At 36.0% G+C, this 15357-nt stretch overlaps 1 protein-coding gene across 1 annotated transcript in view; it reads left to right on the plus strand.

Moving 5' to 3' along the window:
* Positions 1-15357, plus strand: part of Atr (ATR serine/threonine kinase) — a 97474-nt gene that overhangs the window by 37087 nt on the left and 45030 nt on the right. Inside the window, 7 exon segments of the mRNA XM_051140721.1 lie at positions 1807-2013; positions 3741-3854; positions 5780-5895; positions 10077-10197; positions 11541-11678; positions 12534-12726; positions 14856-15034. Coding sequence (XP_050996678.1) covers positions 1807-2013; positions 3741-3854; positions 5780-5895; positions 10077-10197; positions 11541-11678; positions 12534-12726; positions 14856-15034 — 1068 coding nt within the window.

The raw sequence follows: 15357 nt of genomic DNA on the forward strand, positions 1-15357 counted from the left end.
AAAGTATATTGGGAGTTTAAAGAAAAGATGATAGATTGGCATTTTTGCTTGAGAATTCGGAAGATTTAGTCCTCATACTTGCACTTTTTTTATTTTGCCTAGATTACCAGATCCATCTGAAAAATGGGCTAGATACCCATTAGCTTCAGTCTCAAAAAACTGCAGAATTATCTGTTGTTTTGAAGAGTCCTGGCTTCATAGTTGTACTTTAGACTACTGCATCTTCTTCGACTTTCTAAAAATTTATTTATGTGGTGCAAGTATATGGTAATTCTCATGTGTAGGTGTCTTCCTCTATCACTCTCTGCTTTTAAGATGGTCTCTCACTGTTTCTCTCCAACACAAATAGCAACAAGGAGCAGGGCGGTGGTGGCACACTCCTTTAATCCCAGCACTCAGAAGGCAGAGGCAAGCAGTTCTCTGAATTCAAGACCAACCTGGTCTTCAGAGTCAGTTACAGGACCCCCAAGGCTACACAGAGAAAACCCTGTCTCAAACAAAACAAAACAACAACAAGAACAAGTAGAACACATAAATCTCCTTAAATATCATTGGAAGACAGGATCTTGAGAACCCCAGCTTCTGAACAATTAAATAAATGAGATTAAAGGACATAACCAAGAAAATATGAACCACAGCTGACTGAACTCAAGAAGTCAATTGAAAAAAAAAAAACCGAGCAATTTTTGGACTATTAGAATACATTAAAAAATTTAAGTGTCATTGATAAAGCATTAAAAATAATTAGTATCTTGAGATATCAAAGCAGCATGACAGAATTAATATAACTAATTCAACAGAGCTTTCTGGAAATAAAATATCTATTTTAAATACTGAAATAATCCATTTTATACAAAGAAAATACCAAGTAGTCACCTCAGATAAGTCATAGACTTTAGTAATGTAGAATATTCAGAACTTCTAGACAAAAAAATGAAAATTTGTTTTTCAGACTCATTTTTCTATATATGAATTTTTTGCTTGCATGTATATGTGTGTATACCACATGCATGCTTGGTGCCAGCATAGGTCAGAACTGGAACTGGAGCTATGGATGGTGGTGAGCCGCCATGTGAGGGCTGGGAACTGAACCCAGGTCTTTTGTAGGAGTACATCTCTGTAGCACCCCCACCCCTTTTAAATTCACTGACAAGGGCAAGGAAACTAGATTGATAGGGGCCTAAAGATTGGCTTTAAAAAAAAATTCAAGCTGTGCTTATTGAGTATAAAACTGAACACAGTTTTAAAATATACAAGAACTGAAGAAATACTATTGTTACAAGTGAGCCCTTCTAAGAAATGCATTTGAGGATCTGTTTTATTTAGTCTAGATGACAAGGTAGGTTTTGTAAAAAAGACTGATAATTACTATTCATATATATAACTGATTTAATTGTAAATCTAAGACAAAATAATACTTGAGCAAGAGGCAGAGCTCTACGAATATTACCCATTCTAATAGATAAACTCAGTAATTGTTTCATGCACAGTAGAAGTAAAAATATAGTGCATCATTATATACCAGTTAAAGCTGGTAAACTAGGTATAGGCTTAATAGAAAATAAGTACTAAATGATACTACCTCAAAGATAATTTTTGGGCAAGAAAGATGGCTTAGCAGCTAAAAGCACATACTACTACTGCAAAACATATTGTGAGAGATACATTATATAAAGTCACCAAAACTAATTGAAAAGATTGAAGATAAAATAATTTAATTTTGTCTATATCAATATTTTTAAGCTCTCTAGTCTAGAAAAAAACATGCTGTAAGAGTTCTGTATAAACTTCCTACTTCTATTTTAGGAAAAACTTATAAAATATGCAACTGATAGTGAAACAGTGGAGCCTGTTATCTCACAGCTGGTGACAGTAATTTTGAAAGGCTGCCAGGATGCCAACTCTCAAGCTCGTTTATTGTGTGGAGAATGTTTAGGAGAATTGGGGGCAATTGATCCAGGACGACTAGATTTCTCAACAACAGAAACTCAAGGAAAAGATTTTACCTTTGTGGTAAGCAGTGGTAATTTTGAGTGATAATATTTCTCTGTTTAAGTTGCTTTATTTTTTTCCCTGTGTTACAAGGATTTTACCTGGAGATAGATAGATAGACAGGCAGGCAGGCAGGCAGGCAGGCAGGCAGGCAGATCTTCACTACATGCCTGCCTGGTGTCCACAGAGGCCAGAAGAGGGCATTGTATCCCCTGGAACTAGAATTGAAGACAATTGTGAATTCCCATGTTGGTGCTGGAACTTGAACACAGGTCCTCAGCAAGAGCAGCCAGTGCTCTTAACTGCTGAGCAATCCCTCTTGCCCTTGTTATATATATTCCATTTATACAATCAAATAGTTTAAGTAGCTTTTATTACTATCTAAATACTGTCATGGAATTATTTCGCCAAAAGCAATAGTTTAAGCCCAATCTAATGTGTTCTGTTCTTGGAGGGAAAAGCTTAGTAATCTAATTATGATAGATAATTATGATAGACCTAGTTAAGTTATCTAAACATTAACACTTCTGCATAATTGCTAGTGTATATGTTAAGGAAATCCATATATAACAATCAGTTTGTACTTTTTGTTGGGTTTTGCATATGCGGGGGGGGGTTTGTTTGTTTGTTTTCAGTGCTAGGGCTTGAACTCAGGGCCTTGCTACTAGGCCAGTGCTTTCCCACTGAGATAGATCATCAATCAAAAATGAAAAGTTTGATGTGTCAGTGTACCTGGTGAATCTGGTAGGAAAAAAGTGTTGAAATTACATTGGAGTAACTATATTCTATAAAGCAACTCTCAGGGTTTACAGAATGTGGTTTAAGAACTGCTATGTATACAATTTGCTTTTTAAGTTGTGTGTGTGTGCGTGCGCACGTGCGCCCGTGCACCAGCCATTGCATGCACAGATGGAGGTCAGAAAACAACATTGAGAAATTAGTTTACTTCCACATTTAGACAGGTTCTGAGATTGAGCTCACCTGGTGCACATTGCAAGTACCTTTACCCACTGAGCCATCCATCTTGGTGGCCCTACAGTTTGCTTTCTGCCTATTAAAACACAAACAGTGCAAACTGGCCTAACTATTCAAAAGTTGGATGATTTTGATATAGTTTCATAACATGCTAAGAAGATACATCATTGACTTCTTAGCTCTGAATTATATTTTAGCCATAAGGACTCAGGGGTCAGGAGCTCCGCAAGAACACCAAGGCCAGCGGATCTGGACCTAGGGGGCTGCACAAACTGATGCACCAACCGAGCACAGTGCATACAGAGTACCTAGGCCCCGTTCAGATGTAGCTGATGGGCAGGCCATGCTCCATGTGTGTGGGGAGGATGGGGAGAGCGGACTGCCTCCGACATGATATCTGGTGCCAGTGATTTCATCACTGCCCCTGGGCGGAGCGGCCTTGGGGGCACACAGAGGAAAGGGATGCAGGCTACCTTGATGGGACCTGATAGACTGTGATCAACCCATGGGGAGGAGGCCACCCGCCATCAGAAATCTAAGGGAGAGGAAGAGGGTGGAAGAGGGAGAGAGGGAGGGTGGGAACTGGAAGATAAGAGCAAGGGGATAACAATGGGATATAATGTGAATAAATTATAATAAAAGAAAAGAAAAAAAAGCTTAGTTTGAGCTTCACTTTCCTTTTCTATTTCTAAGTTCACTGTCGGTACCATAGTAACACCTAAATAAAATTTATGTGTCAGTTATTGAATTATTAATTTTTTTCTTTTATTAAGACTGGAGTAGAAGATTTAAGCTTTGCCTATGGATTGCTGATGGAGCTAACAAGAGCTTATCTTGCATATGCTGATAACAGCCGAGCACAAGATTCAGCTGCTTATGCTATTCAGGTAAGCACGCTTGCATGTAATTGCCATTACTGACTTTACAGTATTGAATGCTGGTAAGAAAGCTATAAATTCCATACTTGTAAAATACTTTACTACCATCTTTATAACCTAAGTAATCCAGATTCAAATTAAATAGTTTAGAGAACAAAGAAGTATATTTTCTTGAATGAATAAGAACAAAATATAATGACTCAAATATGAAAATGCCATAGTGAAACCCATTGTTGTAAACCTAAAAATAAATTTTAAAAAGTGTGTGTGTGTGTGTGTGTGTGTGTGTGTGTGTGTGTGTGTGTGTATTTAAAGTATTTAACATATTACAAGTACCTATACAAATACAAAATGTCTTTTATGCTACATAATGTGAAATATTTATGATCTTCAACCTGATTTTCTTGTGTTTAATGTCCTGTTGGGTAATTTTCTGTGTCAGTACGATATATCTAGTTTATTCTTTGCAGCGACTGAACAATACTCAATATGAATGTGCTACAGTGTACTTAAGAAATATGCTTAAGCCAGGCAGTGGTGGCGCACACCTTTAATCCAGCACTCAGGAGACAGAGGCAGGTGGATCTCTGTGAGTTCGAGGCCAGCCTGGTCTGCAAAGCCAAGTCCGGGACAGTCAAGGCTACACAGAGAAACTGTGTCTCGAAAAAACAAAAGTCTCAAAACAAATAATCTCAAAATATCTCTCCTCTCTCTCTCTCTCTCTCTCTCTCTCTCTCTCTCTCTCTCTCTCTCTCTCTCTCTCTGTCTCTCTCTCTCTCTCTCTCTGTCTCTCTCTCTCTCTCCTCTTTCCTGTTCCCCCAATCCCTCCCCATTTCTCCCTCTTTCCCCTTCTGTCTCTCCCTTTCACACTCCTTCTCAGCTTTTTCAGAAAGGCTCTAATTATATATGTCATATCATTCTTGCCTCAAATTCTAAATCCCAATTCAGCTTCCTAAGTGCTAGGATTACAGGCATGTACCACAGTGCCCAGCCGTGCTTTTGTTTTGTTCTTTACAGGAATAAAAATAGAAACATTCAGTCTCTGAACTTGAATAATAAATTACTCTTATTTTTAATTTAATAATAAATTATTATAATAAATAATAATAAATAGGTTTTTTAATTGTTTGTTTCAAGACACTGACTCACAGTGTAGACCAGGCTGGCCTGGAATTTCCTGTGTAGCCCATGGTCTCAAACCCATGGCCTGGAACTTGTGAAGATCCTTGTGTCTCACAGTCCCTAATGCTGGGGTTACATGTGTCCCCTACCACACCTAGCTATGAACTGGTTTTTAACATTTGAGTCCTGTTTGGGGAATTTTAAGCTTGCTATTTTATATCTAGAAGTTAAGGTGTCTTGCGTTTATGCACTCTTTGGGACTTTTGGCTACTTTATTATAACTCCAAAGAAATCAGAATCTCAGGGTCAGGACTTGGGTGTGTATCTTAGTTGCAGAGTACATACTTTGTGTGTATCAGATCAATCTTTAGCACCAAAAGAAACATTCTAAGTACTGTAATTTTTTGAATGTAGAAAGTTCTTTTTGTCTCAAAATAGTGTGTGTTTGTTTGCTTGCTTGCTTTTGTTTTGTTTTCAAGACAGGGTTTCTCTGTGTAGCTGTCTTAGAACTCACTTTGTAGACCAGGCTGGCCTCAAATTCAGATGTGCCTACCTCTATCTCCTGAATGCTGGGATTAAAAGTTTGTGTTACCACCACCCAGCTTCAAAATAGTTCTTAAATTTATGTTTTAGAGACGATTTTTACATGAACTGGCTTCATAATTAAGTGTTGCCATAGTATTGTGACCCCAAGTACAGTACCTTAATGGTTTGGATCATTGAAATACATGTCCTAAAAAAATTTGGAATCTTAAAAGATTTCATTTATGTGTTTCACTGTAGACTTACAAATGTAAAATGTGTGTTTGTAGGAATTACTTTCTATCTATGACTGTAGAGAGATACAGAGCAGTGGCCCAGGTTACCAGCTGTGGAAGAGATTTCCTGAGCATGTCCGGGAAATATTAGAACCTCATCTCAATACGAGGTATGTCTATTCATTTAAATTATTGTCACAAAACTTTTAAAAAAAATTTTAATTTAATATACCTTCATAGAGTTTTCAACATCAAAAATATTCTTAGAGGCTGGGAGTCTTGGTCAATAAGGTGCCTACTGTGTAAGCATGAGGATGGGAGTTGGGATCCCTGAACCCATAAAAAAGCCAGACCTAGCAACATGTGCTTGAACCCCATCAGCAGTGGGAAGTGAAACAGGCAAACTCGTGAAACCCATAGGTCAGCTGGCACGGCCAAGTGAATTTGTCTCAAAAACTAAAAGTTAGAGAGCTATTTAAGAAAACACCCAACATTGGCCTCTGTCCTGCACACATACCTGCATACACATGCATTCACCATACAAACATATAATAACAACAAAGGGTATTTTAATTATTCTTTATGTGTGTTTTTATTGTGATTTATTCTTATACTCATTTAAAATGAGAAGTCTGCTCCATTTGGTTAAATTCTGTAACTTTAAGTATTTAAGACCAATTCATTGAAGTTAAAAGGATTTTATTTCAGTTCAGCTGTCACTGCTACTTTGAAATATCTACATTGAATATGAGTTGATACTTTTGTGTTCATTGTATGTGTGCATGTGTGTATGAGCATGTACTTGAGTTTATATGTGTGGAGGCTAGAGGATGATGTCAGGTCCTCCTTAGTTACCTTAGTTACTTCCCCCCGTTATTTGTTTGAGACAGGGTCTCTCACTAAACTTGTAGCTTATCACTTAGACTGGCCTGCCAGCCCCTGGGATCCAATCAGTTCTTCCTCTCTTACGCTGTGACTTCAGTTGCACGATTTTATATGGGTGCTAGACATCTGAACTCATGTCTTCATACACTTGCGTTTGTAAGTAAAATACTGGGCCATCTCTCTGGCCCTGAGCTGATACTTTTTCAAAGTTTTAAATCAAGAAATTAATGTTTAGAAGTATTCCAAAAACCCAATTACAGATTTTTATCATTCTTGATTTTTCATCATGATGATCTTTTCTCTCTCTACTTTAAAAATGTTTTCTAATATTTCTTCAGTTTAAATAACTTTGATAGGAGTAATTATTAATTATAAATTTTAGATATTTTTTTAACTGAAGGCTTTTAATTTTAGGCACTTTAGGCCATGTGATTATTAGATACATGACCTTGGAGAAATTATTTCTTTGAGCCTTATTCAAGTACCACTTACACTTCTCCTGAAATTTCTTATAAGAACACTAAAGTTTTCATTTTTTATGCTGGATAACATTTTTACATTAAAAAACCTTTTGAAAGCATTGTTTTTCTTGTGACCAGTAGTAGTAAAGATATGGCTATGGAGTCTAAAACTAAAATTTGTCTTTTCTTTTTTGAGGATTTCACATTTTCTTCTCTTCATTTTCTATCTCCCCCCCCCCCCCACTTTCCTTTTTAACAGGGTCTCTCTAAATTCTTCAAGCTGTCCAGAGCATGCTTTGTTATCCATCCTGGCCTCATCCTCACAATCTTATCCCTCAGCCTTCTTAGTGTTCGTATTACAGGTGGGAGCTGCCATACCCAGCCTTTCCACTTCTTTAGTCTATATTTTAGCACATTTGTATATTTAAGACTTCTTAGAATTTACTAGAACGTTCGTAGCCTTTGAAGTCATGGATACCTAAATCTGAGTCTTAGCCCTTTACTTGCTAGCTCTGAAGTCTTGATTAAACTATTTAACAAAGCTCAATTTCTGGGTTTTTATTGGCGTTTGTTTATTTGTTTCTTCTGTTTGGTTGGTTGTTTTTGAGACAGTCTCACTCTATAACTAGAGTGGCCTAAAACTCACTCTGTACCCCAGGCTGATCTTGAATTTGTGACAGTCTTTCTCTGTTAGGCTCTTCAATGTTGGGGTTATAAGTGTAAGCCATTTTGCTGGCTGTTTGCTTTTCTTAAACAAATGTTTCCTTTTTTTAAAAAAGTCTTTCTACTTAACTCAGATTGGCCTGAAACTTGAGCTCCTCCTGCATCTGCCTCCCAAGTGCTGGAATTGGAGACATGTGCCACCATGCTTGGCTTCATGCTTTTCATTTTGAGAATGGATAATTTTACTCATTTCATATTGATAATTATTAATAATATAAGAGATAAAGTATGAACAGAGTAGATTGCCTGGAATTTAGCTGATATTTAGTAATGAATGTCTAATCAATATCAGCTTGTTGAATACATTTCTTGGATTGGGGAGGCAGTTTATGAGGTGGCTGCTTTTACTTATTGGGAAGTAGAAGTCAAGCTGGGAGATAGCTCTGTTGTAAATTATTTGTTTTGGGTTATAAAACATGAGGTCAATCCTCAGAGTCCACGTAAAAAGACAAAGTTGTAGTGGTGCATTATTGTAGTCCTAGCACTGGGGAAGCAGACATAGGGATCCTGGGGGTGGCCAGCTAGCCAGCCCAGCCTACTTGGCAAGCTATAGACCCTGACTCAAATCTTAGAAGAAAAGATGGACTACATCTGAGAAGGCACCCAAGGTTATCCACTGACCTCACATGCACATTAGCACCAGAACACATACTCATAGGCACACACAAAAAGTAGAAGCCCACATTTTTGCCCACTTTTAAGTAGCTGTGTACAAGAGTGACCTTAGGACAGTAATAGAATTCATATATGATTCTTTTTATTTAACATATTTTATATTAGTGTGTGTGTGTGTGTGTGTGTGTGTGTGTGTGTGTGTGTGTGTGTGTGTACACGTACATGTACATGCTATGGCACACATGGAAGTCAGAGACAACTTGTAGGAGTTGACTTTTTCCTTCCAACCATGTTGGTTCTGGGAAGCAAACTCAAGTCATTTAACTTGGTCACAAGTACATTTACCTGCTGAGCCACCACACTAGCCCATGATATGATACTTTTGTAACTAAGATTAAAGGGGCTTCCTCAGATGGGATACTGTTGAGCTTTTTATATGTAGTTTCTAAACCTACAAGCATAGATGATGCCTGTATTTAGAAGACTCAATGTTTAGAACCAAGTAAATCCAATGGAGTTAAAAGTTTCGGCAGAGCCGGCCAGTGGTGGCACACGCCTTTAATCCCAGTACTGAGGAGCAGAGGCAGGTGGATCCCTGTGAGTTCAAGGCCAGCCTGGTCTACAATGCAAGTCCAGGACAGCCAAGGCTACATAGAGAAACCCTGTCTTGAAAAACAAAGTTTCAGTAGAAATAATTTGTGCAGAAAACATAAAATGTGACTAGGCAAAATCTGGCTTGTAGCTCAACTCATTAATTTTTTCAACCAAATTCACATAAGCAATTAAGTATCATAAAAATGTTTTCACATAAAAGTTTTTCTCCTGTTTTAGTGTTCTATTTGAGTTTGTGGACTTTCTCATTTTCTAAAACATGGAATATAGTAAAAAGTGTTGTTTTTGCTGGAGACCATGAGAATAAGGCAAAGATTGTATTTATCAATTCTTGAATGTGCATGATGATTCTAGAAGAATCTAGGCTTTTCAGAAAATCCTACAGCTAGTTAGTTTTGAGATGAGAGCCGTTTGAATATGTTTAAGAAAATTTAATGCTGAGGATACAATAGAAAGTCATATTGAACTAATGGGAGAATTTCTCTCATTTTAGTAAGGAAAGCTAGACACCAGCTGGGTTTACAAGTTAGATTTTGAGAAATAGTGATGGTTTCTTTTTATCTTATGTGAAGTCAGAAGCACAACAGATGAGATCATTGGACAAAAGTGCCAGTAGACATGGTACAGATAGTTTGAGGAACCCTTATAATTTGAGTGAAGGGGGAAATTCTTTAGAATTTAGCATTTGATTAAGTGGTGCAGCCAAAATTGAAGTCAGTCATGATATAAAACTTGGAAGAATATAGTAGTGTGTTAAAATTGTCAATTAATCAATAAGTTTGATGGATGCCTAAAATGAGGAATAATGGAAGATAATGTAACTGAGCAATTTGAACTTGACTGAGATTGGAAGGATCTGAGGGAGAGACATACTCAGGTCCTAAGGTGTACCTGAGGAGAATGTGATGGCCTCCTACTCCACCCCTAAGACAGATAGTAGAATTTCACCAGAATTCAGCAAATATAATGCAGTACCTGTTCTCAGTGAAGAGGTGTATATATGCTTTCTTTACAATATTTCTAAACATATTTTAAATAAATTTTCAAAATTACAGATATAAGAGTTCCCAGAAGTCAACAGATTGGTCAGAAGTAAAGAAGCCAATTTACTTAAGTAAATTAGGTAATAACTTTGCAGAATGGTCATCATCTTGGGCAGGTTATCTTATAACAAAGGTAAGAGAACCTAGTTCAGAATTTATTAACTAAATCAGAAGTTCTAGAGGAATCCAGTGTATAGCATATACAACAGAAATAAAATATTGATATGATAGAAAAATTTGAAGAAAATGTTTACCAATAATAACAATTTTTTAATCGTTTAATTAAAAATTTACTAAGTACAATTCCTGGGTAGAAGGTCAATTCTTTTATCAAATAAATTATAGTATTAATTTACTGTAAAGCATTTATTATATCTATATTTTATATTGCAAACTTACACTACTTAAGAGGGTATGCAGGCTGACAGTTAAAAGGTAATATTTTTATTTTTATGTTTTTATATTTTTATGTAAACAAGATATATAATATTTAGTAATGCTTTTATAAAAAGATATATCTCTATCTTTATCTAAAATAAAAATATTTTTAAATGAAATTTTATAGAAGAATGAAGGTATATTGGTAAAGTTTCCCTAATATAAAATTTGTATAGGCCTAACTAACAAAAATATACTGTGCATTCTAAGAAAATGCTTAAGGAATGTTTAAAATTTACAACATTTGCTTTAAATTTACATTTCTGTTAGTATTTTAAAATAACAAGTATTAAATGGCAATTTTAAAGCATTTTCTTTCACTTTTTTATGAACACACAAAAATATAAGTAAAATGTTGAATATTATTAAGTTAACTATTTCTAGCTCCAACTATTTAATTCTTTTTAAGTTAAAATTTGATATTATAATTTATAAAATCTTTAAAACATTTTCTAACAGTTCAATAATTATAATAAGTTGAAGATTAGATTATACTTGTGAATTTACAACTTTAAATTGAAAGCTGAAAATTGTATAGATTTAAGTGGTACATGTTTTGAACTTTTTGTGCCTGACTAACTTAGTTTTTATTTCTTTTCTTTTTATCCAATAGTTTGTCATTGCACACTATTTATAGTACCAGCCACATATTCAATGTGCTGACTCAGCATATATTTTTGTTACTTCATCTATGGAATTAGTATACTACATTTAATAATAGCTAAGTGAGATATACTATAGTTAGGGAAGTAATTTATAACAAAACATGACACATTGAAAAGGATATGTAAAAGGTGAGGCATTTATGCTAAAGTAGCTAGTGGCTGGTGTTACATTGCTTGTAGTGGTCTCAGCAGTTCTGGCATTTGGGGTCAGTTAGAAGGATGATGTGAAGTCCCCCTTGCTTGAGTGTAGGCCCTTCTCTGCATGGAGAATACGCACTCACTCACGGATAATCTCATGTGCTACATTTTAACATTTAATCAATAGAACAGAATGTATAAACCTACTAATTTTTTAAACCATTTGAGATTATAGGTTCGAGATGATCTTGCCAGCAAAATCTTTACATGCTGCAGTATAATGATGAAGCATGATTTCAAAGTCACCATCTATCTTCTCCCACATATCCTCGTGTATGTCTTGTTGGGTTGTAATCAAGAAGATCAGCAAGAGGTGAGAGTTAACTGACTTGGTTTCCAGACATGTGACACAAGTTCTGAACATGTGAAACTTAATTTCTCTAGCATATTGCTATTAGAAGCTACGAGTAAGGACTAGCAAGATGGCTCAGTGGATAAGATGCTTACCACACAAGACTGAGGACCTGAGTTCAATATCCTGATTCTACAGTAGAAAAAGAGAGCCCAGCCCTGAAAGTTGCCCCCTGGCCTTTACATGTAAACCATGGCACCCGTGTACCCATACTTGCTTTCACACACATACACAATAATAAACTCCATCGCTTGAGAAGAAGAGTAGCAGGAGCATCAGGAGTTAGAAGTCATCGTCAGCTACATAGCTGAAGTCTATGTATTAAGTCACCTGTATGACATGAGATCTGCCTCAAAAACAAAAAAACCCAAATCTTGTCTTCTAACTTTAAAAAAAATTTTAATATAAAAATCTAATATCATTATCAGTATAATTATCCATTTACTCTGAAATTAATTGTAATCAATCTTCTTAAAACTTTTTTATTTATGTGTGGGTGGGTGTCACATGTATCTGCAGGAGCCCAGGGAGACCAGAAGAGGGCGTCAGAGCCCCTGGAGCTGGAGTTATAGGCAGTTGTGAGCTGCCTCATATGTGTCTTCTGAACTCCCAGCCTCTGAATGAGCAGCAAGCACTTTTAACTGCTGAACCATCATCTCTCTACTCCTTACCAGTTTTTCTTTCTCAGCTATAGATAGGAAAGATTACTATTAATCTACTGGTTTTTTTTTAATTATTGGTATAATGTTTAGTCTTTTATATCAGATATTAATGATACCATGTAGGTACATTACTAACTATAACTGAATAATTTAGGTTTATGCAGAAATTATGGCAGTGCTAAAGCATGACGATCAGCATGCCGTCAGTGCCCAAGACAGTGCATCCGACCTGTGCCAGCTGAGCACACAGACTGTGTTCTCTATGCTGGACCACCTCAGCCAGTGGGCAAGGCACAAATTTCAGGCATTGAATGCTGAGAAACTTACACAAAACAAGCCAAAAGGAGGTAAGGTGAACTTAATATGTGAATATTTTGTTGTTTGTACTATCCACTAATTAACTTGTGCTTGTGTTAATTCTAAAATTTAAGCATTAGTTGTTTTATTTTGGTTTGTTTGTTTGTTTGTTTTTAAGACAGTGTCTCAATATGTAGCCCCAGCTGGCCTACAACTCAATATATAGACCAGGTTGGTCTTAAACTCAGAAATGTGCTTGTGTATGCCTCCTGAGTGCTAGGATTAATGGTGTGCTCTTTCATGCCAGCTAAGCATTAGTTTTTAAAAGTCTGGTTTTATGCGTTTGTTTGTTTTTGTACTACTGGGGATGGAACCCAAGGCCTTATACATGATAGGTAAGCATTCTACTACTGAGCTACGCACCCAGCCCATATGCTTTTTTTTAAATTGGTAATAATACACACTGAGAAAAAACAATGTATATGACCTTACTTTAGGGTCAGAGTATAGCTCAGAGGTACAGTGCTTTTCTAGTATGTTAGAGACCTAAGGTTTTTACCTATACAAAATACAAGAAATTGCAATTTTAAGTTCTTACTCTTAAATCCGTGGACAAGATACATACCTAATTTTTCTTTACATAAAATGGGGTCTCAGGAGAGTTTTGTAAGGGTTTGAAAAGATGGCATATATGAGAGTCAACTGTGAGCTATGGAATGGATGAAATGATACTGCGGTTGTGCTCCTCCTTACTCTTAGCTCATTTGCTCCTCGTGCCTCAGTGTATTTGTTTGTGTGTGTCATTTTCACATTTAAGTTTTTAGTGTTAAAGAAGAGGTTTTTTTTTTTTCCTTCAGTTTATTTTCCTGGGTTCAATAGTGTCTGTTACCCAGCAGAATCTCCAGTCACCTGAGCACACAGTTGTGCTATGACAGTGTCGAGCTACTGTTCTGTAACTCAGTTTTTGTGATATTACAGTTTTACTAATAAGACCAAAGAGTCTTTTAGAGTTAAATGAATCTCTTTAGAGTCACCCTACCAATTGGCCCCTGTGCTATAATCATTTATTGACAAGAATTATATTGATCACACAGTAATGAATATTCTTCATGGTTTTGAACCACTTTTTTATTGCTCTTGCAGTACTCAAAAGGTTACAGTCCTATTGTTGCTATTTCTCTCTCAGCCATTCTCATGGTTATCACATTTTTCTTGCTAGGTTTTTGGGCTAATTTTAAAAATTGACAATCTGATAGTTACTAAAGAGACTTTCACTTACAAAATTGTCAGTTTGTGAGCCACTCCCTCTTTTTATCCATATGTCTGTTAAGCACAATAGGTCATTATTTTACAAATGTTTCTATATTTTCAAATAATTACCTGTTGGCAGGAATGCTTTCTATAGGGTGTGATTAAGTTGCTCCTGGTTCTGTTTGTAAAAACCTTACTGTTAAAAGCACTCAGCCAAACATGGTAGTGCACACCTCTAATCTCAGCACTTGGGAGGCAGAGGCAGGTGGATCGCTGTGAGTTTGAGGCCAGCCTGGTCTGCAAATCGAGTTCCAGGGTAGCCAGGGCTGTTACAGAAAAGCCCTGTCTCAAAAAACAAAAACAAAAAGAAGCAAGTATTAACTTGGCTATTATTTTCATTAACACTGCAATTAAAATTCTGTCTTTTAAGACTAATACCTCGAAGCAAGGAATAAAAATAGCTCAAAGAATTTTATTTAGCATGAACAAAGGCCAGAACTTAGTCCTCTGCACTGGGGGAGGGAAAACAAAAAGCGTTTAAACTTTAAAATAAAAAGCAGGCCTATTCCATAATTCTGCATTTTCCTTACTAAATAATTGCATCTTATCCGTATTTTGTAGTTCAGTAAAAAATAATTTTATTTCTCTTACCTCATCTTCATATCTTTTTAAAAATTAAACATAGTTTCCTCTTAACAGATGAGACTCTGGTTCAATGAGTTGAATAGTGTCCACAGTTAAGTTAATAATAATGCTAGAATTGGAGCAAGAGCCTTTGAGCAGTCATTTTGTTCTTTGTTAAGGCTAAAGTATTAGCCCTTAATGCATTTGTATTATTTAATGAAAAAATTAAAGATAGATACTTCATCTCTTAAATGTTTATTTTATCAATTCTTAACTACTCTTTTTTTAAATTCTTTTAATTTAGTATCAAATGTGAATTTTGAAGACTATCAGAGCGTAACTCGTTTTCTAGACCTCATACCCCAGGATACTTTGGCCGTAGCTTCCTTTCGCTCCAAAGCATACACACGAGCCGTAATGCACTTTGAATCATTTATTACAGAAAAGAAGCAAAATATTCAAAAACATCTTGGATTTCTACAGGTTTGAAATTAATATAGTATATTTAATAAAAGTAACATTGTCGGTCATTTATGGTGACATTGTTCTTTTTATTGACCATTTCAAGACACTGTTAGGTACTAAATATTTGTAATACTTTAGATGATTACTGATAGTGGGAAGAGATTAAGATGAATTTGGTGTAATATCTAAGGTGTTGGTGCATTTGTCCTGAAGAAGGGCACTTGTCCTGAGATGAGAGTAGGGAAATAAGGAGTGACTTCATGGCTTTGATGTCTAAAATAATGATAGCTATTAGAGGCATTTCCATGGAGCTGGGAAAGAACATCATGTTTGCAAACAGT

Source organism: Acomys russatus, chromosome 32 (genome assembly GCF_903995435.1).
Source record: "Acomys russatus chromosome 32, mAcoRus1.1, whole genome shotgun sequence".
NCBI classification, from domain to species: domain Eukaryota; kingdom Metazoa; phylum Chordata; class Mammalia; order Rodentia; family Muridae; genus Acomys; species Acomys russatus.